General features: G+C 46.2%; 10 protein-coding genes across 10 annotated transcripts; 7 read left to right on the top strand and 3 right to left on the bottom strand.

Annotated features, from left to right (window-relative positions):
* Positions 1 to 12: 12 nt before the first annotated feature.
* Positions 13 to 908, top strand: N7483_012037 (low-affinity Cu transporter; the record flags this gene model as incomplete). Its single annotated transcript, XM_057095464.1, has 4 exons — positions 13 to 96; positions 165 to 366; positions 536 to 716; positions 791 to 908. 4 exons carry the CDS (start codon positions 13 to 15, stop codon positions 906 to 908), a joined length of 585 nt encoding a protein of 194 aa, XP_056941435.1.
* Positions 909 to 1,101: 193 nt separating this feature from the next.
* N7483_012036 (putative F-box and JmjC domain protein) lies at positions 1,102 to 2,740 on the bottom strand (the record flags this gene model as incomplete). Its single annotated transcript, XM_057095463.1, has 2 exons — positions 1,102 to 2,284; positions 2,454 to 2,740. The coding sequence occupies 2 exons, from the start codon at positions 2,738 to 2,740 to the stop codon at positions 1,102 to 1,104; spliced, it is 1,470 nt and encodes a 489-aa protein (XP_056941434.1).
* Positions 2,741 to 3,280: 540 nt separating this feature from the next.
* Positions 3,281 to 4,816, top strand: tif1 (putative eukaryotic translation initiation factor 4; the record flags this gene model as incomplete). Its single annotated transcript, XM_057095462.1, has 4 exons — positions 3,281 to 3,317; positions 3,494 to 3,568; positions 3,672 to 3,740; positions 3,801 to 4,816. 4 exons carry the CDS (start codon positions 3,281 to 3,283, stop codon positions 4,814 to 4,816), a joined length of 1,197 nt encoding a protein of 398 aa, XP_056941433.1.
* Positions 4,817 to 5,475: 659 nt separating this feature from the next.
* N7483_012034 (uncharacterized protein) lies at positions 5,476 to 6,435 on the top strand (the record flags this gene model as incomplete). Its single annotated transcript, XM_057095461.1, has 1 exon — positions 5,476 to 6,435. The coding sequence occupies one exon, from the start codon at positions 5,476 to 5,478 to the stop codon at positions 6,433 to 6,435; it is 960 nt and encodes a 319-aa protein (XP_056941432.1).
* A 644-nt stretch (positions 6,436 to 7,079) lies between these two features.
* N7483_012033 (uncharacterized protein) lies at positions 7,080 to 8,116 on the top strand (the record flags this gene model as incomplete). Its single annotated transcript, XM_057095460.1, has 3 exons — positions 7,080 to 7,160; positions 7,213 to 7,953; positions 8,015 to 8,116. The coding sequence occupies 3 exons, from the start codon at positions 7,080 to 7,082 to the stop codon at positions 8,114 to 8,116; spliced, it is 924 nt and encodes a 307-aa protein (XP_056941431.1).
* A 713-nt stretch (positions 8,117 to 8,829) lies between these two features.
* N7483_012032 (Major facilitator superfamily domain general substrate transporter) lies at positions 8,830 to 10,155 on the bottom strand (the record flags this gene model as incomplete). Its single annotated transcript, XM_057095459.1, has 4 exons — positions 8,830 to 9,060; positions 9,187 to 9,610; positions 9,680 to 9,764; positions 9,873 to 10,155. The coding sequence occupies 4 exons, from the start codon at positions 10,153 to 10,155 to the stop codon at positions 8,830 to 8,832; spliced, it is 1,023 nt and encodes a 340-aa protein (XP_056941430.1).
* Positions 10,156 to 10,796: 641 nt separating this feature from the next.
* On the bottom strand, positions 10,797 to 11,521 carry N7483_012031 (Fructosamine/Ketosamine-3-kinase; the record flags this gene model as incomplete). The annotated part of the gene is made up of 2 exons (XM_057095458.1): positions 10,797 to 10,860; positions 10,923 to 11,521. The coding sequence occupies 2 exons, from the start codon at positions 11,519 to 11,521 to the stop codon at positions 10,797 to 10,799; spliced, it is 663 nt and encodes a 220-aa protein (XP_056941429.1).
* Positions 11,522 to 13,558: 2,037 nt separating this feature from the next.
* N7483_012030 (uncharacterized protein) lies at positions 13,559 to 13,750 on the top strand (the record flags this gene model as incomplete). Its single annotated transcript, XM_057095457.1, has 1 exon — positions 13,559 to 13,750. One exon carries the CDS (start codon positions 13,559 to 13,561, stop codon positions 13,748 to 13,750), a length of 192 nt encoding a protein of 63 aa, XP_056941428.1.
* Positions 13,751 to 15,167: 1,417 nt separating this feature from the next.
* N7483_012029 (uncharacterized protein) lies at positions 15,168 to 16,046 on the top strand (the record flags this gene model as incomplete). The annotated part of the gene is made up of 1 exon (XM_057095456.1): positions 15,168 to 16,046. One exon carries the CDS (start codon positions 15,168 to 15,170, stop codon positions 16,044 to 16,046), a length of 879 nt encoding a protein of 292 aa, XP_056941427.1.
* A 944-nt stretch (positions 16,047 to 16,990) lies between these two features.
* On the top strand, positions 16,991 to 21,511 carry N7483_012028 (uncharacterized protein; the record flags this gene model as incomplete). Its single annotated transcript, XM_057095455.1, has 4 exons — positions 16,991 to 18,340; positions 18,992 to 19,576; positions 19,633 to 20,219; positions 20,278 to 21,511. The coding sequence occupies 4 exons, from the start codon at positions 16,991 to 16,993 to the stop codon at positions 21,509 to 21,511; spliced, it is 3,756 nt and encodes a 1,251-aa protein (XP_056941426.1).
* Positions 21,512 to 21,712: the final 201 nt, after the last annotated feature.

Below are 21,712 nucleotides of genomic sequence, written 5' to 3'. Positions count from 1 at the left end.
TTCTTAGCCATTATGGATCACTCCATGCACTCGATGGATATGGACCATGGTCACGGCCATGGCGATATGGATATGGGTGGCCAGTGCAGCATGAACGTGAGTACTAACTCGACAATGCCCCGGACTTTGAAATAATGTCCTTGGATTAATACTCTTCTTACCAGATGATCTTCACTTGGTCCTCCGAGAACCTCTGCATCATCTTTCGCCAGTGGCGCATTACAGGACCCCTCTCCTTCTTCTTCTCGCTCCTCCTTATCGTCCTGCTTACAGCCGGCTACGAAGGAGTCCGCAATATTACCCGTAAATACGAAGTCGCTCATGCCCAACGACTGAATGCTTTTACTGCAGTCTCTTCCACTGGAGGTAGGTCTTAATCTCATACTGTGGCGAGCTCTATACCATAGCTCTTTTGTTCTTAATTACGACTCATGGCGTTGGCATGAGACTGGTGAAGACATGAACTTGGGTTGAATCAGAATATACCATTGCATGACTGCTTGAGCGAGCTCTCATTGATGTCTTGCTCTTGCAGATGATGGCATCGCCGACCCATCCATTGCCAACGTTACCGCCGATCTTCCTGGTCTACCTATCAATAACGAGAGCTCACCATTAATTGTAGGACGGGATAACCGAGCTGCCGTGATCCGGAAGGGAAAGATTACTATGGCTGCTTTGTATGCCATCCAGGTATTCTATAGCTTTTTTATCATGTAAGTTGAAGTATCAAGAGACTACGATGGCTTCCAAGGTTTTCTAATACTGATTGCCATTTTCTTACGTTTAGGCTTCTTTTCATGACCTACAACGGCATGGTTATGATTGCTGTTGCTGTTGGTGCCTTTGTGGGCTACCTGGCTTTTGCGGATGGCACCCCAGCTACCAAGACGATTGCTTGCCACTAAGTTTATCACTTTTGCAGCAAGTTAGGGCTATCAGGGCGTTACATGGCGCATAAGCAGACATTGAGAGCTGATAAACATTACTTCGTAAATTTCATTTTTTGCATATGCCACTATGATGCTTTTTGGACAGTCCAATTCATTTCAACTTAGCTCGCATGGAACGATTGTCATCCCAGAATCAATGTCAAAGAAGTTAGGGCACTTCAACATCACTCCCATCATCTCCAAATCCAAAACTGAATCCTCCAGTTTCCTGCTCATCGGAGTCTACCTTTGAGTGAACAATATCATCCCACTTGCGCTTCTTGCCCTCTGCTTTCCTTTCCAGCTCTTCTTGTGCCTCTTTCAAAAGTTCTGGGTATGCATCTTGCATTCCAGCAATAAACTTCTGATACGGGTTCTCCACGTTCTTCTTGAATCCAGAAACCTGGTCCGCCTTGTTAGACAGGAAATCAAGCGCCGCGCCAAGGTGAGCCCGTGGGATAAAGTTCTGAGTGATAGCGATCGATGGCTCCAAGTTCACAACCAAGTGCCACCACCCAGATGGCACATGTAGAATCTCACCCTCTCCACAAATCCCCTCCATACAACCCGCCGTGCTTCGCGCCTCAGCATGGAATGTGAGAAGCCATTCAGCAATACTAAGTGGCGAAGTCACCTCGCTCTGGTCATCCGAGACAAAGACTCCCGGTGGGGGATCCTGCTTGTCGCCAGACGGGAACATAATCCAATACTTCGGGCCTCGGAGGACCGCATTCCACGCACTCGTCGCATTCGGGTCTTTATGGAACTTGCTGCCCGAGCGCTCGGGTCCAACAATCATCCACTGTCGATCTGGTCGGTCATTCCCAAGTACTGAGAAGAGATCCTCAGCGAAACACGCAGGTGGCCAGTATGCCGCATCGGGTGTCTCATCTGGTCGCCCAACAGCCAGACCCATCTTCGAGACAAAATTCCGGTCAAAAAGGTACAGCGGACTTTCGTCCGCGTTGTCGGCCATGTAGTCGCCGTAGGTGCGTAAAGCCCAGTCGACGGCTTCAGCGCGGAATTTCTCCTGGCCGTACTTAGAAAGCAGAGTGCCCATTGTCCAGTTCTTGTAGACTGGCCATTCCTTGATAGGCTCGGTAAGGATGAATGGGCGATCGGCCCATTTTTCATGAAATTCCTCTGGTGAGAGGTCTGGTAGACGGGGAATTTGATTGCGCGCTGGGATCTTGGTGACATATGGATCCAGTCGGATGTGAGCGCAGTTGAAGGGGCGATATAGAGCATCAGAGTAGAGTGTAGAGCAGTCTACCTGGGGAACTTTGGTGGCGGGTAGATTCAGATATGTTGATCGCCATGTTCCTCGCCATGTGAATGAGTCCGGGGCGGATCTTGTAGTTATTAGCATTCATCCGTAATAACTTGTCCAAATTATCTACGATCCGATTTTAATGGATAGAGTATAGATGTTCATAGATGTATACTATAGCCACCTATAGATGCGGATCACCTGACCACCATTGTATAGGAATTCTATATCAGGGAAATTGCTGATCTTACCGGACAAAGAGAGTCTTCCATAAATCTTCTGAACGAGTAAATGCATAGAATGCTTTACAAGCCCGACCAATGCGCAATAGACTGGCTCCATCCAATGACTCCAGTAATAACAGGATCAATTCATCGGGTAGCAGTTGCCATGATCCAATAGCCGTCCGGATATTGGATGTGGCTAATAAAGCATTGCCACTTGGTTTGACACCCAATGGATGACTTGGAATAGCCTCAATATCCCGGTCTTCGTCTTGAACCATAGAATGGCTTGGTAGTGTTGTGATGCCAGGCATGATCTTCACTTTAGTTTTAGGGCTTCAAGATTTTTTTTTGCCCGAGCGCCTCAACAACCAAGCCCCGGATATAAAGCAACAAAAAGAGTGAAAACGGCAATGTTGTTGAAGCCAGTAAAAAAAAAGAAAGTCGAAATATCGATAATGTAAGTAAAATCAAGGAAATAGAAACAATCTCAATTCCAATAAAGAACAATAGCAAGTGAAGAGACTCGCTTGAACCATAGCGGCCAGACGCACATCGGGCAGGCGGTCAGACCATTCTGGGAAGAAAAAAAACGTCGCGCAAATTGGTGTTCGGGCGGTCGATTTTTTTTTCTTCCTTTTTTCTTCTTCCCCCCATTCTTAACGAATTTCCATCCACCACAGGACATCTCACCCACTAAGTATCTTATTGCTCTTCTATATTGGAAGAGTTTAGATACTGTTTTCGACCCGCCGAACGTACCGTCACGTTCGCTAAAAAAAACTCTCTCCCACCCCACCATCCCGATCGCAGCGGTTTAGTCGCCTGTGATCACCCTCTCAACAACCGCCAATATGTCCAACGATAAGGGTCTTGAGGACCTCGCCGAGGGTATGTCACACATCGCTGCTCTATTTTCGCTCTCTATCGTCCATTCTCGATCTTTTTTTCCTTTTTCCATGTGGTGCCTGACTACATGGGGGGAAAATCCGTCGGGTGGCGATGAGTGTGAAAATCCGCTAGGGACAAATATGAAGCCAAGACTGACCCGACTGTGCTCATAATAGGTCAGATTGAGTCTAACTACGATGAGATCACCGACTCCTTCGATGCCATGGACCTGAAGTCCGAGCTGCTGCGCGGTATGTGAATGAATTTTCCTGTTCCTGAAAAAAAGGCCAAGCGGGCGCCCCTCGTGCCTGTTCGGCGGGGCACATGTGGTACATGGACTAACTAAGAATTCAGGTGTTTACGCCTACGGTTTCGAGCGTCCCTCTGCTATCCAGCAGCGCGCCATCATGCCCATCATCAAGGGTAAGTCTTGATTTCTCTCATTATTGGTTATTTGATCAATCGCCTAACTTTGAGGTTCAGGTAACGATGTTATCGCTCAGGCCCAGTCCGGTACCGGTAAGACCGCTACCTTCTCCGTCTCCGCTCTCCAGAAGATCGACACCAAGATCAAGGGCTGCCAGGCTCTGATCCTTGCTCCCACCCGTGAGTTGGCCCAGCAGATCCAGAAGGTCGTTGTTGCCATTGGTGACTTCATGGAGGGTCTTGAGTGCCACGCCTGTATCGGTGGTACCAACGTCCGTGAGGATATGACTGCTCTCCGTGAGGGTCCCCAGGTCGTTGTCGGTACCCCCGGCCGTGTCCACGACATGATCCAGCGTCGCGTTCTCCGCACCGACCACATGAAGCTGTTCGTCCTCGACGAGGCCGATGAGATGCTGTCCCGTGGTTTCACCGAGCAGATCTACGACATCTTCCAGCTGCTCCCCCAGTCTACCCAGGTTACCCTCCTGTCCGCCACCATGCCCCAGGATGTCCTTGAGGTTACCACCAAGTTCATGCGCGACCCCGTCCGTATCCTGGTCAAGAAGCAGGAGCTTACCCTTGAGGGTATTAAGCAGTTCTACATTGCTGTTGAGAAGGAGGAGTGGAAGCTCGACACCCTCTCCGATCTGTACGAGACCGTCACCATCACCCAGGCCGTTATCTTCTGCAACACCCGCCGAAAGGTCGACTGGCTCACCGACAAGCTCACTGCCCGTGACTTCACTGTCTCCGCCATGCACGGTGACATGGAGCAGGGTCAGCGTGATGTTATCATGAAGGAGTTCCGCTCTGGTTCTTCCCGTGTCCTGATCGCCACTGACCTTCTGGCCCGTGGTATCGATGTCCAGCAGGTTTCCCTGGTCATCAACTATGATCTCCCCGCCAACCGTGAGAACTACATTCACCGTATCGGTCGTGGTGGTCGTTTCGGTCGTAAGGGTGTTGCCATCAACTTCGTCACCGCTGACGATGTTCGCATGCTCCGTGAGATCGAGCAGTTCTACAGCACCCAGGTTGAGGAGATGCCCATGAACGTTGCCGACCTTATCTAAGCGCATTCACCCCTTCTTCACTTTCTTGATGTCTTGATGCGGATTACGATCGCAGAAACCTGCGTAAAAAGTGGCTTTCTGTGTTTCATTACAATTTTCCGCTTTCGCGGTGACCCGATGCCTTGATGGGGAGCTACATCTCTACACTATATGCCGAGTAGGGTTTAAAAAAAGCTCTCGCTGATTCGCGATTGGGTCATTGCTATGGTTTTCTATGTCCCCTGCAATAACGGAGATGTGACATGCTTGTGCCTTTTGTTCCCGTCACGGTTTTCTTATTCCTTCGTCTCCGCATTTCTCCTATTTCTGTATCTAGCTCGCTCTGTGTTGGTTAAGAATGCTGCTTTTACCGTACTTAATCAAATAGATCGAGCCAAAATGTGACTTGTTTTTCCTCACGGTGTTCTCTTTGGTGTATGGTACCTAGTATATGGAATTACTCAATATCAGTAAGGAATATTTAAATCGAGGGAAAGGTCTTCTATATTGTCGTTGGGTGTAGTGTTGACTTGTAGTCACGAGACATCTGGGCACGTCTCCAGCTTTCGACCTTGTTGCTGCCCTCATCTTTTTCACCCAACATCTCTCCTTTCAAGTTTATCACCAACCGATTCCCCAAGTTTTTGGATTAATCGAGTCCACTCAAAGAAGCCTCCGGTATGGAAACGCCATCTTCGGAGGCTTCTGCTTCCGTCAAACCAGCGCAACTCCTATGGACCTATGAGCTATCCCGAATTAACGACATCATGAGATCTCACTTACAAGCAAAAAAATCCGAGGCTGAGAACGTTGGAAATCTGACAAGACTTCTTCGCACATTCACGAAGGACGTGATGCTCCTACAAATCTCAATGAACACGACATACGGAGAATCAGCCTGCAGTCGCAGTCAACAACTGAATCATCTCTATCCTCAGTTCCGCCTCGCCTCGAAATCCGCCCAGGATGCCCTTACTGCTCTCCAGACCGCACTCGGTCATCATGAGAACTACCACGTCATAGATCAATTTCTCGGCTGTATGATGGATCTCGTCGAGGTGACCCGGGAACTTTACAAGGTGTTTACGGATAACAGAGAGACACTCGCCAGAGAAACCCAGTCAGAGGAAAATGCAGAAACAAAGCAATCGGCACTTGAGTGTCCCCACGATTTGAAATCTTCAGATCGAACCTCGCCTACCATCAAAACCGAAGAAGGGGACGAGTCAAAATGCTCGCAGTTCCCCTCTACTCCCACCATTGAAGATTTACAGGCCCAGAATGGCCGCTCCCTCGAAGAATACTTCAAAGATGCGAAAACATTACGTCGCAAACTCCGCCAGTCGAATGAATTTGACATATCCTCATTCATCAGCTTGTTTATTGATGGTCTTGATAAGAAGATCTACCGTCGTCGAATAATTCATATCCTGCGCAAAGAAACCTGGACTTGGGGTTGGCTGAAACATATGGCTATTTTCATTATTCTCGAGGAACAATACTTTGAGAAACAGGCTTATGCGCTTGCGCATCAACAAGAAGATGGCTCTGTGATTCTCCCCGATGGAACGAAGCAGAAGCGGTTCGTTGTTATTGAGCCTATTACGGAGGAAGATTTGAGTGCTTCTGAGGAGGAGTGAGTTGCTTAGCTTGAAGGTGTATCTCTTTTATCGAGGAGTCCCGGGTCTTTATTGGGGAGCTTTTATGAACACAGTCATATCCGGGGGAGTCAAAAGGAGCTATCAGGGGTATTCATTCTATTTCAATGAAGGTCAGATTAATATCAAATATTTTTTTTTCGTTTGATATCTCGCTACTCCGCGCCTCAACGAGGTCGAAATACATTTGTCCTCGGCAATATTCATGTAAATAGGAAAGCAGCCGAGGCAAATTAGCTCATGGTACTAGTCCTCCAGCTGGTGCCTCATCATCATACCCGTGGACGTAGCTATAATCCGGGGTCTGGGGCATTCCGGATGTCATCACAACGACTCTTTCGGAGCTCCGTCAACTTCAGAGCAGAAGCCATTTCCAATATTGAAACCCAGAATGGCTACTCAGAGACTCCAGATGTCGGGCCTAGACACCCTGAGGGTAACAATATTCCGTTGTTCTTGTCGGTGCAATACGGAAAGTTATCCTCCGTGGATACGGAGATCAACTCTCCGTCGGGCTGCCGAGGGCTTTTATACTTGCATCGATATATGAGACACCGACCGATGAAACGATGAAATATAACTCAAAATCACAGCTACATTGAAAGAGATTAATCAAATCAGTAGTCATGTCAACACGTCAAAAAGTATCACCATGGCAGTCAGTGCTAGCCGGCGGAGCTGCAGGTGGTTTCGAGAGCTTAATCACGGTACCAAGATAGATCCATCAATCGCATGGTTAAATCAAGCTAACGGTTTCAGTATCCAACTGAGTATCTTAAAACACGTCAACAACTATTCAAAGCCGGAAAAGCAGAAAAGCAATCCGCCACCCAGTTGCTCGTCTCTACGATCCGTCAGAATGGCATCAGGGCTCTATATACCGGCAGCAGCGTTTTCTGCCTCTCTAACGCCTCCAAATCCGCCATCCGGTTCCTTACATTCGATTTCATCCGGCAGTTCATGCCAACCGACGCTTCAGGCAAAGTAACCCCAGTGGGAAATATGGGGGCAGGCCTTATGGCCGGTATCGCGGAGGCAGTGGTGGTAGTCACACCTGGCGAGACCATTAAAACGAAGATGATTGATGACCGTGCCGGACCCCGACTATATCGCTCTACAAGTCACGGTATCAGGTCTATTGTTGCCAGAGATGGACTGGCAGGATTATACCGTGGTGTGGTACCCGTTACGCTGAAACAGGCCTCGAATTCGATGGTGAGATTTACGAGCTATAATCTATTTCTGGCACAGATGGAAGCGATGAGTCTACCACTCAGCGACGGGGTACGCAAATCGGTCAATACCGTCGTGGCGGGTGCTTTGGCAGGAGTTGTCACTGTTTATGCGACTATGCCGTTTGATTCGATTAAAACGCGACTGCAGGCTATTGATGGACATCAAAGATACCGTGGCTCATGGGACTGTTTGAGGTCTGTCGTTTTGCACGAAGGTGCTTCTGCGCTTTGGAGAGGGACGACGCCTAGACTTGTGAGGCTAAGTGTAAGTTCAAGTTTTCCCTTGGGCTGAATTTGACAAAGATAGTATGTTAATTCTTTTCCAGGTCTCGGGGGCACTGAGCTTTTCCATCTATGAGTTTGTTGTTCAGTGGAGCAATAAATTTCGATCTGATGTAGCGACAAAGGAGATTCCTGCAAAATTATGATAGAGGTGGAGAATATGGTCGACCTTGGAGGGTCTATCTCAACTTATCCCGATGTCTTACGCATTAATATGGTGTTTTGAGTCGACTCAGTCTTTTTCCTCAGGGATCATATATCCACTATCGCTAGGGATGAGATTTATAAAGCAACTCGTACTTTCTTTAGTAGTAGAATGTCATATACTAAGGTAGTTGCTCTTTTCCCCCTCTGACTGGTTAGATTCATCCCGAGGTCTTGAATCCACTAGTACCATGATTGACGGCTCGTAGCCAAGTCTCCATTCTACAGAATTAGATTTTATTCCTGTCTCCAACCCTGCCCGTATCTTCATTCCAAAAATGCCGGTCCTAAATAGCCCATACATAACGCACCAAACAGAGTAAACGTCCAACCAGGCCCTATTGCATCCAAGCAAACCTGTAGAAAGGCCAATCCTATGCCGGCAAGGGAGCATCGGCTTAAATTATTCGCCGCTTGTGCTGTGGCGGGCGATTTAGGATTCAGGTCCGTAAGAAGAGTATTGCAACACTATATGGTGTGGAATTTTCGTTAAATTTAACAACGGCATTGAAAGGGAGACACTGGCATTCAGTGATACTCACGTTAAAAGTCATTGCCGTTGAAAACCCTATTATGAATTGGAGTATAAGGGGAATCGCCATGTTCTGCCAGTTTTCTCAGGAGCTGAGCTTGAACGATTTCTATTGGGAATGTATCATGATGTTGCTACAACACCAAGTTCGTAGATAAGGTTACTCACAGAGCGTGATTGCAATGCCCAACCGTAACCAATAGTTGATATTCCAGTAGCGCACATAGAATACCAGATACTTCTGAATCTGGCCTTCTCGATCGGGAAGAGCTTGAGATCGTCACCACGACTGACGTCTATGACAATGTTGTGCGCTCGGGCTGTAAGTTTATAGTCCCGATTCATGATTTTTTCCTGGAAAGAGAATCATTAAATGTGGAAAAGGATTCCTGTTTGGATTTCTGACAGGAAAGGAATGATACCTGATAAGTAAGCACCGACACAAGAGCCTATCCCAAACGGCAGATAAACCAAATCTACCTGAATCTCCGAGAGTCCGTATATTTCAGTGAACAAGCTTGACATGGAGCTTTGAAGACAACTGGAAACCATATAATAAACGCCATTGATCGCAGTAATGAGAACACTACTCCGGGACATAAGTATTCTCAAACTTGCGAGGGGGTTTGGGATGCGAAATTTGCGCGGAAGTGCTTCTTCCTGGTCTCCGTGAAGTGCAGCAGAGTCCCTTGACCGACCAACTTTGACGAGTGGTTTATAAAGAGAAGAGACCTTTCGCGACCCATTACCAAAAATACTGCGAGCTGTTTCTGGTAGGAATAGAGCGATGCCAAAAAGAAGCGTTCCCGCGACAAGAGCTGGAACCCAGAATATCCAGCGCCATCCAGGGCCCTCGACCAAAGCGCCCTCAACGATGGGACCAATGGCAGTAGCAAAATTGGGACTGGAGACATGTCAGTACTGGGGTATGCTCGAGAAATTTTGAATTGGGAGAACTGGGAAAATCCATTACCCCAGAAGTAACACACCAACATAGCCACCCCGCTCGGATGGTGCTGCGATGTCGGAGATCACTCCGTATCCCATTGCAATGGTCGCTAATTATTTTTAGCCAGTATTTGACCATAATCATAGAAAGAATTCTGGATGAGATGCGAAGGGAATCTCTGTTAAAGAAGGAAAGGAAGAAGCAAACAAAGACTCACCTGCACCGCCAGCACTCTGAAGCATCCTCAACAAGAAGAGTGCGACCCAACTACTCTGGGCCCCCAGTCCTATGTTTGCAACAACATAAATGAAGAGCGTGAGTAAATAAATATTCCTTCTCCCAGTTATATCTGCCATGTCGCCCACAATTGCCGGTACAATGCCGGCAACAACCATGTAAGAGGTGATTGTGAGATTAATCCGTTCCAAGGACACACCGAGAGCTTCAGACAAGGCTTGAATGGCGGGAAAGAAAATGAATGAGGATGATGGTGAGAACATTGCAATGAAAGTAACGAAGAACACTGCTGTATGTTTTTCTGCTTTAGTGAGGACAGAATATACTTCAAGTTGCAGTTCAGATGCGGTAGCAGCCTCATCTGATGGGAGTGAATCATGAGGCTTCTCCGAGTCCTGCCAATGGGAGGTAAAATCAAGATCGGATCCCTCATTTTGAGCTTACTTTTCATCCAATTTCCCACTGGCATTACTGACCAACATAGTAGGTTCTTGGAAGATTGTGAGCTCCGCCATCAGTGATGATGAGATGGTGTTATCGGGTTCGATACTCAATATAGGTAGAATTCTTTATATGCTGCGAGAAGCAGAGATTTTGAAGAATTATGGGTTCCTTGCCTTAGACAAAATTGATTGCAATCCAGGCTAGCCGCTAATGGAAAGGATTGTGCAGGGGTCATTTCCTGCAACAAACAGAGCGAGTGGGCCATTTCATGAGATAGCTCTTAATCCACGACTTGCATGTAAACCCGAACTTCAAGTTGAACATGGTTCCAGATTACCCCAAAATTATCCACTAATTTGACAGTATTTGAAGAAAAAAAACCTCACTATTTATTGAAAATGAATCTTTCAGTTGTGACGATAACTAAGTTGGATTTACAGGATTGCATCTTGACATGCTGCTAGTCAGCTTGTTCTGGAAGGGGGGCATATTTTTTGATGAGGTATGTCAGATGCTCGTAGGAACTGTGAAGGTATGAGATTAATAAAAAAGAAATTAAAAAGAAGAGGCGGATAGTGATACTTACTCTTCCCGAAAGTAAGAGCCATGATGACAGGCGGATGCATGCAAAGCCAAGTAACAAGTATAAATGCGGTTACGATCCTCAAACTGCTCCACAGGCTCACTGATGCCCATCAAACTGAGATAAGAGTCAAGATACTTTTTATCTCTCAGAATTTTGCAGGATTTTGTACGCCATATAGCAATTTCCATTTCATGGTGTGCATAGTGAGAACATGCATCGAAAGCATAGATACGTCCATTTTCAAGACTGATCCCGATGTTTTCATCCCACAAGTTCCCATGAATAAGAGTCGGTTTCACTGTTTGTCCATTAGCCTCCAGTGGCCCGAGGACTTGAGGGACTACATGCGTGATGAGTCTGTCGATGAGCTGCTCCAGATCTTTCCAGTCACCATTGCGTTCTTTGTTGGGCGCCATCGCCCCTTTGATTAGCTGGGCAAAATAATCGATCCAGCTTGAATTCCATGCCGTTTGCTGAGGAAGATTGCCTTGGCATGTTTTGAGGTGAAATCCAAACACACCCATGGGAGATTTACTCGCCCAGTGTAGCTGCACCACCTGGCTAGCAAAACAGACCGGATCCGGTACACTGTGACTCATTTTGATAAGTCACAAGAAATAATAAGTGTCAAGGGAAAGAACATTGAGTTTGCCCCATTTGTAAGGCTTTGGAACAAAATCAGGGCTCGTCTTGTAGAGTTCAAGCATAGAATTAAACTCCCCTTCAAGCATGGCTTTGCCTTGTGTTTCCTCGGCGCACTAATAATGACCAGGTTAACGAAAAGTGATTTTATCTCGTCGGTCGGTTTCATATTGGCCATACCTTGAGAAAGTACAGTTTGGGCTCCCCGGTAGGCAGAGTAGTTATAATTTTCGCTGTCACTGTCCAGGTTGAGGCTCCATAGCGGTCACAAGAAAGGACACGGCTGCATTGAGGTAACTTATGGTTCAACCGATCAGTAAAATTCCTATAAATCCATATGGTGGGGAGGAGGAAGAAGGAGGGAAGGGGAGAAAGGGTTTACTGGTGGTACTCACAGTCAATCACAGTTTGATCCAAAGGGAAATTACCCGTAATTTCCCTGCCTGGCTTTTTCCTGGTGTTACGAGAGTGGTTCTTAGCCCTGGGTTGGTCGGAGGAGTGTAGTCAGAAAAAGGGGTCGGGCATTGAATCTTTGAAGCCATTATGGTCTGCAAAATTTGGACAACATTGAAAGTTGATATTCCAGAGCTCCAAGGCTGATCAGAGAGGAATCAAGCTATTTAAATGTTGGTAACCCTCTTAACCCCTCCTTTGAATCCCTGTCATTTGAATCCCTGTCCGGTAATTTGGTCCATTTGAAAGTTCGAATGTTTGACCTGGGAAAATTATCATACACATGTAAATACCCTTGCCACGCACATGCACGTATCCGATATTTGTCTCTCATAAGTTATTACTGGGGTGCAAATAATTGATCTCAGAGTAATTTTTATTGCTCAACCTGGCCGGGTTTCTTGACATCTGGAGGATTTTACCTATAAGGATTGGTCCTGATTGCCGACACAAAGGCAAGTGGGGCTTAGATCAGTCAGATCCCTGTTCGAGTTGTGAGTGGCTATGGAAGAAAGACACTGCTTGAAACTGAGGACTTATTGGAAACCTGCTACGGAATGTAGTAATCTTCACCCATTCGCATGTGCATGCAGCCAGGGAGGTATCTATAGTGGCACGTCGCGCGATCAATGTCTTAGGATAGCATGTTCACCGTCTTTTTCACCAACGCCACTTTCTTGGTACCAGTGATCAAGTTTCATAATTACTTTGAGCTTCTTTTAGTATACGAAATACAATATTTATCCAAGAACTATCATCCAAGTTTCCTAGCCTTTAATGGTTTCGATCAGGTATGGAAGTGGCCCGGGATTGATAGTAGACTACATCATCTACCTCCTAGAATCTATGCATGATGTGATTTCCAAGGTTGCAGTCGGCACCATGAGTTGTGGGCTTGAGCAAGCAAGTCCCTGATTCCAAAACATCTGTCGTAGCGTGGTTGAGACCATCGACATGACTAGAAGAGGCTATTCAGTCCATTTTTAAATGCTGCCGTGACCATATACGCACCTTTTACGGAATACCCTGGATTTGATAGCCACGATAAACGCAAAAAAAGCTAGGATTTGTATAAAATCTTCTGGAAAATGATTTATTTTAACTTGACAGTAGCTATGCCTTTTTAATCGATGTAATATAGGTAAAAAGCGGGTAGTAATGATCCTCAAAGACTGATTTCAGAGGACATTCTGCCTTTGAGTCGTGCCTGAGACTTTGAGTCGCAAAGCTACTGGCCCCCTCTTGATCGCTCCCAGTTTCTCATTTTTCTTCAAGTTCTGTTCTTTCAATAATTCAAAAAACAGGAACCATCAAATTTCGCATTGACAAGATACCAGAAGTGCAGGAAATCACATGGTATGCTTCTTCGACCTAGCTTTTCCGATCTGGTTGATTTTGTACTAATCTAAACACTCACCCAGTTCCCCTTTCTTTAGGGGGAGGTCCCGATGGTCTGATAGTGGATCTGATGGGAAATCCAAACGTTCAAATTCCAATTCAAAGTCACCACATCCTACGACTGGAGTAGCAACTCCCCCCAAATGAACCGGAAGATTCACCAACAAGCCGAGCAATTAGAGACCAAGCTTCCTTACTTACAAACAGTCCTCAGCCGAATGCTCCAAGATCATCGCTTCGACCCTCTGAGGGAAGCTCGACAGTCACAATCCACCGCCTCGAAGATCCCCTTGGTCTCACCGTGCTTCATGAGCCGGAATTACTTCCTGCTCTAGATATCATTTTTATTCATGGCCTTGGGGGTACCAGCCAGACTACTTGGACGCGAGACTAAGATCTCCAATGCTTTTGGCCGGAAAGATGGCTCCCTTTTGAGCCCGGAATTCATTCAGCAAGGATTTTGTCTTTCGGTTACAATGCAAACTGGGCTGCTGTCGGCTCAGCTCCCATCTCAGGGATAGCGGATTTTGCAAAGGATCTCCTGTTTTCGATGAAGTTTGCCAAGAACCATAATCTAGAGGAGCTTGAACTGGGCCAGGTAATTTCCCTCCTCTTATCCTGCCTTGTCAATAAAAAGCTCACAAACAGGATCAATAGAGACCTATTATTTTTATCGCTCACTCCATGGGTGGGCTGGTTGCGAAACAAGCTTATATCATTGGCCAGCATGATCATCATTTTTCGGATATCGTTTCCTCCATCCGTGCGATAATTTTTATGGCAACACCTCATCGTGGATCTAACCTTGCCGATATTTTGAACGGAATATCAACAGTTTCATTCCTCAGCCACAGTCCAAAGTTGTACATATCCGAGCTGAGCACCAGCTCACAGACCGTTGCAGCCTTGAATGAACGATTCCGTCATCTCGCCCCAAAATTGAAGATAATATCTTTTTATGAGACATTGCAAACTTCATACGGCCCAAAGAAAATGGTAAGTGTGATTCGTTTCACATGTATTCGTCGGCGGATGCTGATATAGATATAGATGGTGGTTGGAAAAGACTCAGCGACTCTTGGTTACGACATGGAAATCTCAAATCCCCTGAACGCCGATCACCACACAGTTTGCAAGCTCAAAAGCAATTTAGACTCCAACTATATTTGTGTCAGAAATGCTTTGAAAACTTTGGTCATCCATTCTTGAGAAGGGTGAGTTTGATCCTGTCCTTGCTACGAAAGATTGTGTATTTATAGTGACCCGGGGTTTAATTAGGCGAATCGTTATTCAGGCAAGAAGACATCAGACAGCTTGAGCAGGTACAGACTTTCCTCGCAACTTCGAACACCTATCAACACGACTTTGGTTTTTTTCATTAAAAGCAGACACCTGGAACATGCGAGTGGATTCGTTGCAATTCACTCTTTGCTGACTGGATGGATGAAGCCAAAACCACCTCAGATCTTCTTTGGATGCATGCCCTGCCGGCAAGTGGAAAGTCTGTGCTGTCAGCATCTGTTGCACATCAGCTATCAAACAAACGGCTTTGTGTATACTACTTCTTCCGATTTAGCGACAACTCTCAACGCTCGCTTGGCTCTTGCTTACGGAGTCTTGCTTTTCAGCTTACAGAGCAGCTACCATCCTTTCGCCAAGCCCTAGGACGGCTTTCATTTTCCTCCAAGAGTTTAGAAAAAAACAGATGTCAAGACCATTTAGGATAGGATTTTTGTCCAGATTCTGTTCAAAATGAAGCTTGCAGCGACAGTCTACTGGCTCATTGACGCTTTGGATGAATCCGACAATCCCCAGCAATTTTCAGACTTGCTGCAGGGCATATCCGATTCAACTATGCGCATCAAAGTGCTTCTCGTGAGTCGGTATACTTCAGAGATCATCACAGTTTTTGACCGCCTGTCCTCTCTACTATCAGTCTCATGCCTGTCTCTTGAGGGTGTCACGAACGATATCATGTTGTATGTTGAGCGGGAGGTGCAGTACATGCGCACCACCACTAAGTTTAAAATTCAGCTGGTGGATAAAATGGTGAAAAGTGCCAATGGCAACTTTCTATGGGCCAGCCTTGCTATGAGGGAAGTAATGGAATGCAATACAGAACAAGATATTGATGACACAATGAACGGTATTCCTCGTGGCATGGAAGGCATATACCAACGCATGGAGCATACGGCCATTTCTCATATGAAACCACGCGATCGGGAGTTGGGGCGGAATATTTTGACCTGGGCAGTATGTTCCCGGAGACCGCTGGTAATTAGCGAGTTGTTACAGGCATTGGAGTCCAAATTCTCAGTGATGCTTGATATAAATCTCATCATCAGTCGCGTTTGTGGTCAGTTAGTCATTGTTGACTCTGCTACAAGTCGAGTGGTGATGGTACACCAGACTGCAAGAGATTACATCACCACAGCAAGCTCAGAGCTCAGGGTTCACGTATCGGAAGGACATAAAATGCTTTTTTTCAAGTGTCTTGCTGTGTTAGAAGAAAAACACGTCGTCTTACGAAACTTAGCTCTTCAACATGGGAGTGTGAACCCTGTTTCGAAAGGACAGCTTTTGAATTATGCAGACTTCGTGGGCATATCACTTGAGTCAAATTTCGCCTGATTCAGATGAGCCGCTGCTCATTTTGGCGAAGTTTCTGAAAGATAATTGCGTCATAGATTGTATCGCTGCATTGGCACTAACAAGGAACTTGCGGGTGCTTGTATCCTCGGCAAAGGCCATGAAACTATATGCTAGACGCAAGCGAGGCCAGTACGAGGTCACAAACCCAATAAATCATCATCTGGAAGAGTTGAATATGGTGGAATTATGGGCAAAAGACTTGCTTAGACTCGTCGGGAAGTTTGGATTGCATCTGATAGAATACCCGGCAGGTATATACCGGCAAATCCCTCCATTCTGCCCAGCGTCCTCAGTGATTTATCAACAGTTCGAGAAATGAGCCCCTCACTCACGTTCTTTGGTAGTGGTTGGACTATCAAGGTTCAACTGGGATGACAGCTTGGCGAAAATTTCTCTCCACAATGGTAATCAGGGCCATGTGATTGCTTCTGGGGGAGAGCTTTTTGCTGTCCTAACTATTTACGGTGTCATCACACTGTACAACTCTGTCACATTTGAGGAGAAACATATTCTCAAGCATGAGGAGCATGTTTCTATGATTGAGTTTAGTCGCGATTCACACCTTCTTGCGACCTATGGCTATCGAACAACAAAAGTATGGTCAGTCGACTCGGGTAGTGAGATGCATCGGATTCAAACCCCTATCGAAAGCTCGATTATGGCAATAAAATTTTCGTTCAAGTTACCGAGCTTGTGGTTTTATCATCTGACCAAATACTCAGAATGGCTCGATTAACTGATCCAGCTCCTAGGTGGTCGATTTATCATGATGAAATACTGACAGACAACACTGCACTTGGCAGACATGCGCACAGCGTTCCCTGGCATGTGGCATTCAGCTCAGACATATCTTGCATTGCTGTGACGTACCGAAGCTCTCCTATGTGCATCTGGGCTCTTGAAACTGCAACACTACTGGGAAGATGCATGCGTGTCAACGAGCATACCGGGGGGGAGATTCGTGGACCATTGTGGACCAAGTTATTTGGCATCCAAAATCCGAAGAGGTTCTTGGCTTATACATGGGCGGACAGGTGTTTAAATGGAATCCTCAGACAAATGCGCAGCAGGAGTTGGACGCAGAAGGATCTGTTCTTGCGTGTAGTGCCGAGGGCAAGTTCTTTGCCGTGGGTGGCAGTCATGGAACAATAAAGCTGTACAACTTTCAACATTTCAGCATGATTTACAGGCTTTCCTATGATCAAAGCATCACGCGGATTTGTTTCAGTGCTGATAGTAAGCGGCTTTATGACATTCGTGTACCATGGTGTAATATCTGGGAGCCGAGTGCAATTGCTTCAGGGGAAGATCATGAGGACGAGAGTGATTTGGGAGGTGAAGCAGCCAGCATCGCAACAACAAATGTTTCTGAAAGCTTAGCGGAGGTGCGCGCACGGACCACGGCAATTGCTGTTGATCCCAGAGGGAGATGTCACGCGACTGGCAATGAGGATGGCGTTGTCAGCATGATATGCCCTTCAGATGGCAAAATGGAAGCGTTTGAGCTCTGGAGATCATCTTTCCAGTTGCCAATCGCACATCTAGATCGGTCTTCTGATGGTAAACTTCTCGCATGTGTTGAAATGGCCAGCCGGGTGGTTGTGAACCGAGTCTTCCGAGATATGACCGGAACATTTGCTATTCAACCTGTTTTTCGAGATGACGTTGATCTCAACCATGGAGCTATTGACCAGGTACTGCTCAATAGCAATGGGGCGATGATTCTGATCAAACATGGGTCTTCGGTTGACATTCAACCTGTGAACTTGACTCCAGCCAACGGGTTGTCTTTCAAAATCCAATCTCCAGACACAAGGTGGAGAAACCATCCAACAAACCATGAATTACTTCTCGCCGTTAGCTCCACCACTCTCTGTGTTCATAGATGGGACGATCTGTCTCAAGTCACCTCCATGAACTTCACGACCCCTACAGATTTACTCACAAGGTTAGATCCCGATGTGACTGTCAGTCTCACCAATCTTGATTTACGCCGCAAAGTTCATGGGAGTGTTCAGCGCCTCTGTACATCGGGTCCATTCTTGCTTGTCCATATGGTGCTTCCAACAAACCTTAACGGAGAAAATTACACATCTTGGATCGAATTTCCTGACAGTGTGGGCACTCCTTGCTCGATCACTATCCCAGAAGAAATTCAACGTCAAATCAGGCTCCCTCTTGGGTTCCTTCCACAGAAGCGCATCGTTTTCCTTGACAAGAAATACTGGATCTGCTCTTGGAGCCTCGACTTTAACCCAAACTCTGGCCAGATTGTACGTCACTTTTTCCTCCCGACCGATTGGCGTAACGTTGAATGTTTGAATTTGTGTGCATTGCTTCCGGATGGAAATTTCCTGATCCCAAATAATGGTGAGTTGGCAGTGATTAGAAGTACTAGCTTGAGCCATGGCTAGCAAGCATATCTACCCCTTATGACACTGTATCGGGAAGAGGAGGCAGGGGGAGGCGAGGACGGAGATTTTGCTTTGTTTTGTTTTGCCTTTTCCTTTTTCTTTTTCTTTTTATAAACTAGATCCAGGGATGGCATACGAGAATCAATGAAAGTTTGCAAAGGATTATTTGAAAGATTTGAGTATCTTCATCCCGGACTTGGAACAGCGTCAGAAGGCTCCTCCACAGAGAGACAGAAAGAGGAAAATCAAACCTTTTCAGCATCGCTTTCTCCTCCGATTAATCCACGCGTCTTGCTTCCCTTATCATCACGAGCATCCTCTCCCCAAAGAAATAGATCGGAGAAAGGATATTCAAATGAGTTCTGGAAAGTCATACCCAGCGACAGCGGTGGAAGGAGGTGTTCAGGGGCCAAGAAAAGTTCGATCCGCGTGCCGCCGATGCCGACAAAAGCGCGTCAAAGTCAGTGCATTCCACCCCTGTGATAGCGTCAAAATCTTTAACATGTGCAGTGCGATGGAGGAATTCCTGCTTGTAGCAATTGTGCTCGGGCGCATGTTTCCTGTATCGATGTCCACACAGGCAACAATGACTTATCTATTCCAAGAGACTTTGCAGCCAACTGCCGTGCCCGAATCAAATGGCTAGAGCAGCAAATAACCACGATGGATCCTAATTTTGATCTCTCTCGGGGACCCAATGTGGATCTTCATTTTTTGGAAAATACGACGAATCAATCAAGTGAAGCGGGAAGAGCTTATGAGACGCCTGCAGAGCCCCAAGTGGAGGTTTTAGACAAGGCCTTCCCGGCGGAGTCTACCGCTAATAAACGCTCACATTCCTCGATGGAATCAGGGAGCACGTCACCTATTTCGGCTAAGGTCCGGTCTGTGGCAATTGATCTCGGCATGCTCTCTTTGCAGTCAGATTCGCGGCAACGCCATTACCTTGGATCCTCATCTGGATTGTTATTTACTAAGCTCCTGGGGCTAGGTAATGAAAGGTGTCATGGGAACAGTGCTTTTCGCACAAGGCGATCAAACACATCAAAAGTTTCGGATGAAATCTACAAAAATTTGTATTATGAGCTAGAGAGAGTATGTCTCGTGTTTCTATTAATTGCGACTGGTGCCAAAATTACTGACCGATACAGGAACTACCATCTCCAGAGGAGGCATGTACTCTATTGGAAGTCTACTTCCAAAATGTTCAAGTCGAACTTCCTTTCATGCATCCCCAATCTATCTTAAACGTCTATGATGCCTTGCTTTCATGTGTCAAACATGGATATGACGGTTCCACGGATCAAAATGGGTGGACGTGCAGGACAGATGACTTTCCATATAATGGCAGGTTCGATACCTCAATAAGTCGCAATGCAACACCTATATCTATCTTCACCGGTGTATTACATCTGTTCATGGTTTTCTCTATCGCTGCAACACTCCTGACCAGGAAAAATAATTATGATCACTCTCCAGCTCGGTTTCAAGGTTTTGCTATGTCAACTGCGTCAGAGGCCCTTGCCGGGATTTCAGTGACCTCTTTACAAGCAATCTTGCTGCTTGCTGTACAAGGCATTATTGAACCAGCAGGCGTGAATATCTGGACTCTATCGCATATTGCAATGTCTCACTGTGTTGATCTCGGAATGCACCGAGAACCGGAGGGCTCAGAAGTATCTGGGGTGACTGTAACAGTTTCGAGACTCATCTTTTTCTCAGTATACTCCCTGGACCGGTATGATATGTGCCCCTGGTTTATAATTTTTACCTTCGTTTCTAAAAAAGAAATATAGGTCTGTCGCGACCATTCAGGGTCGTCCTCTTGGGATCAGAGATGAGACCTTTGACATTCAGCCAGCAAGAATAACTGAAATTACTGAGATGATGACACTCTCAGTTGGAGCGCTCCCCATCAAACTTGCCTCAAACGCAACCCTGAGCTTCACCATAAGCAAGTTTTGCTTGGATCGTCACATCTCCGACATCAAGCTTATCCTCTATCACCTCCCTACTAGAAGCAAAATCTTTCTTTGGCCAACAAATATTCCAGAGATCCAAAGTCGCCTAAATCTCGACCTTGAACAATGGCTAGCTAATGTTCAGATGGTCGACCCACCACAGAATGTGGATGAAGAGGAGCGAGTTCAATTTGAAACAGAAAAAATGAAGCATGAGCAGCTTTACCACTCTGCAATTACCCTGTTATTCCAGCCATCGCAGGCTTTTCCATGCCCAAGAGAAAGTGCATTGTTGAAATGCTATCGCAGCTGCAGTCGTCGACTCCAAATCTACGATATACTCAGCAACAACAATTCTCTTTCCTATGATTGGCGCAACATTCATGGCATCTTCTCATCTGGTGCAACGATCGTGTACTGTGCGTGGGTGTCGCGGGAAGTCCAGCGAACAATTCCCCTGTCAAAGTTGCTACGTGATTTGAGGATATGCTCAAATCACCTCAGTATCGGAAGCCAATGGTGGCCTTCTGTAAAGAATGGCAAGCGGAATTTTGAAACTATGATAGACTTGGTCATTAAACACTTTGACGAGCTAAGACTACAAGAGCTCGCCCTTCCCCCTCATCAAAAGCGTCGACATATAGATGGTGAGCAAAGCATAGTCACAAAAACACCTTCCCTAATGAATGAGTTGGGCTCGGATATAGCAAATCCTGAGTCTATTCATCAAGACATACACAATATCCAACCTCAAGGTTCAGTTATGGACGATCAAGCATATGAGTCTGGCAGTAAGTTTTATCAAAATCCACATTTTCCATTATCTGGCCCAAATACGTGGGCAATCCCACAGGCCAATCCGTCGAGTGTTTTCCTTGAGGCTTCTTTATTTAATGACTATATCGCAGCCACCGAGCCCCATCTCCCCCTTGAAGATGAGCAGATATCCCCGTTTACCAATGATCAATTTCATCTCCCTGACACACCGTCCATAGAGGTGGCCATGGAAAGTTTCATGGCAGAGTTTTTGCACGATGACTGGGGCTGGGACCCATTTCCAACTCTTTGAGAGAGCCTTGTATCCAATCCAACGCTTGTTTCCTTTACAGCCCAGCCCATTAATACAAGACCCGGTGGGCGAAGATAAGACGTGTCCATAAAGCTTAGTTCGTTAGCCTGAAACTAACCGGCGGCGTATTCAGACTACAAAAATCAAATTCATGAGCTACTGGGAACTTTTTTCAATGGACCTTGTATTGCTTGGAGTTCC

This window comes from Penicillium malachiteum, assembly GCF_028827825.1.
Source record: "Penicillium malachiteum strain IBT 17515 chromosome Unknown utg000005l:1.0-9002435.0:326005.0-9005861.0, whole genome shotgun sequence".
NCBI classification, from domain to species: Eukaryota; Fungi; Ascomycota; class Eurotiomycetes; order Eurotiales; family Aspergillaceae; genus Penicillium; species Penicillium malachiteum.
This window is presented reverse-complemented; position numbering and strand designations above follow the sequence as displayed.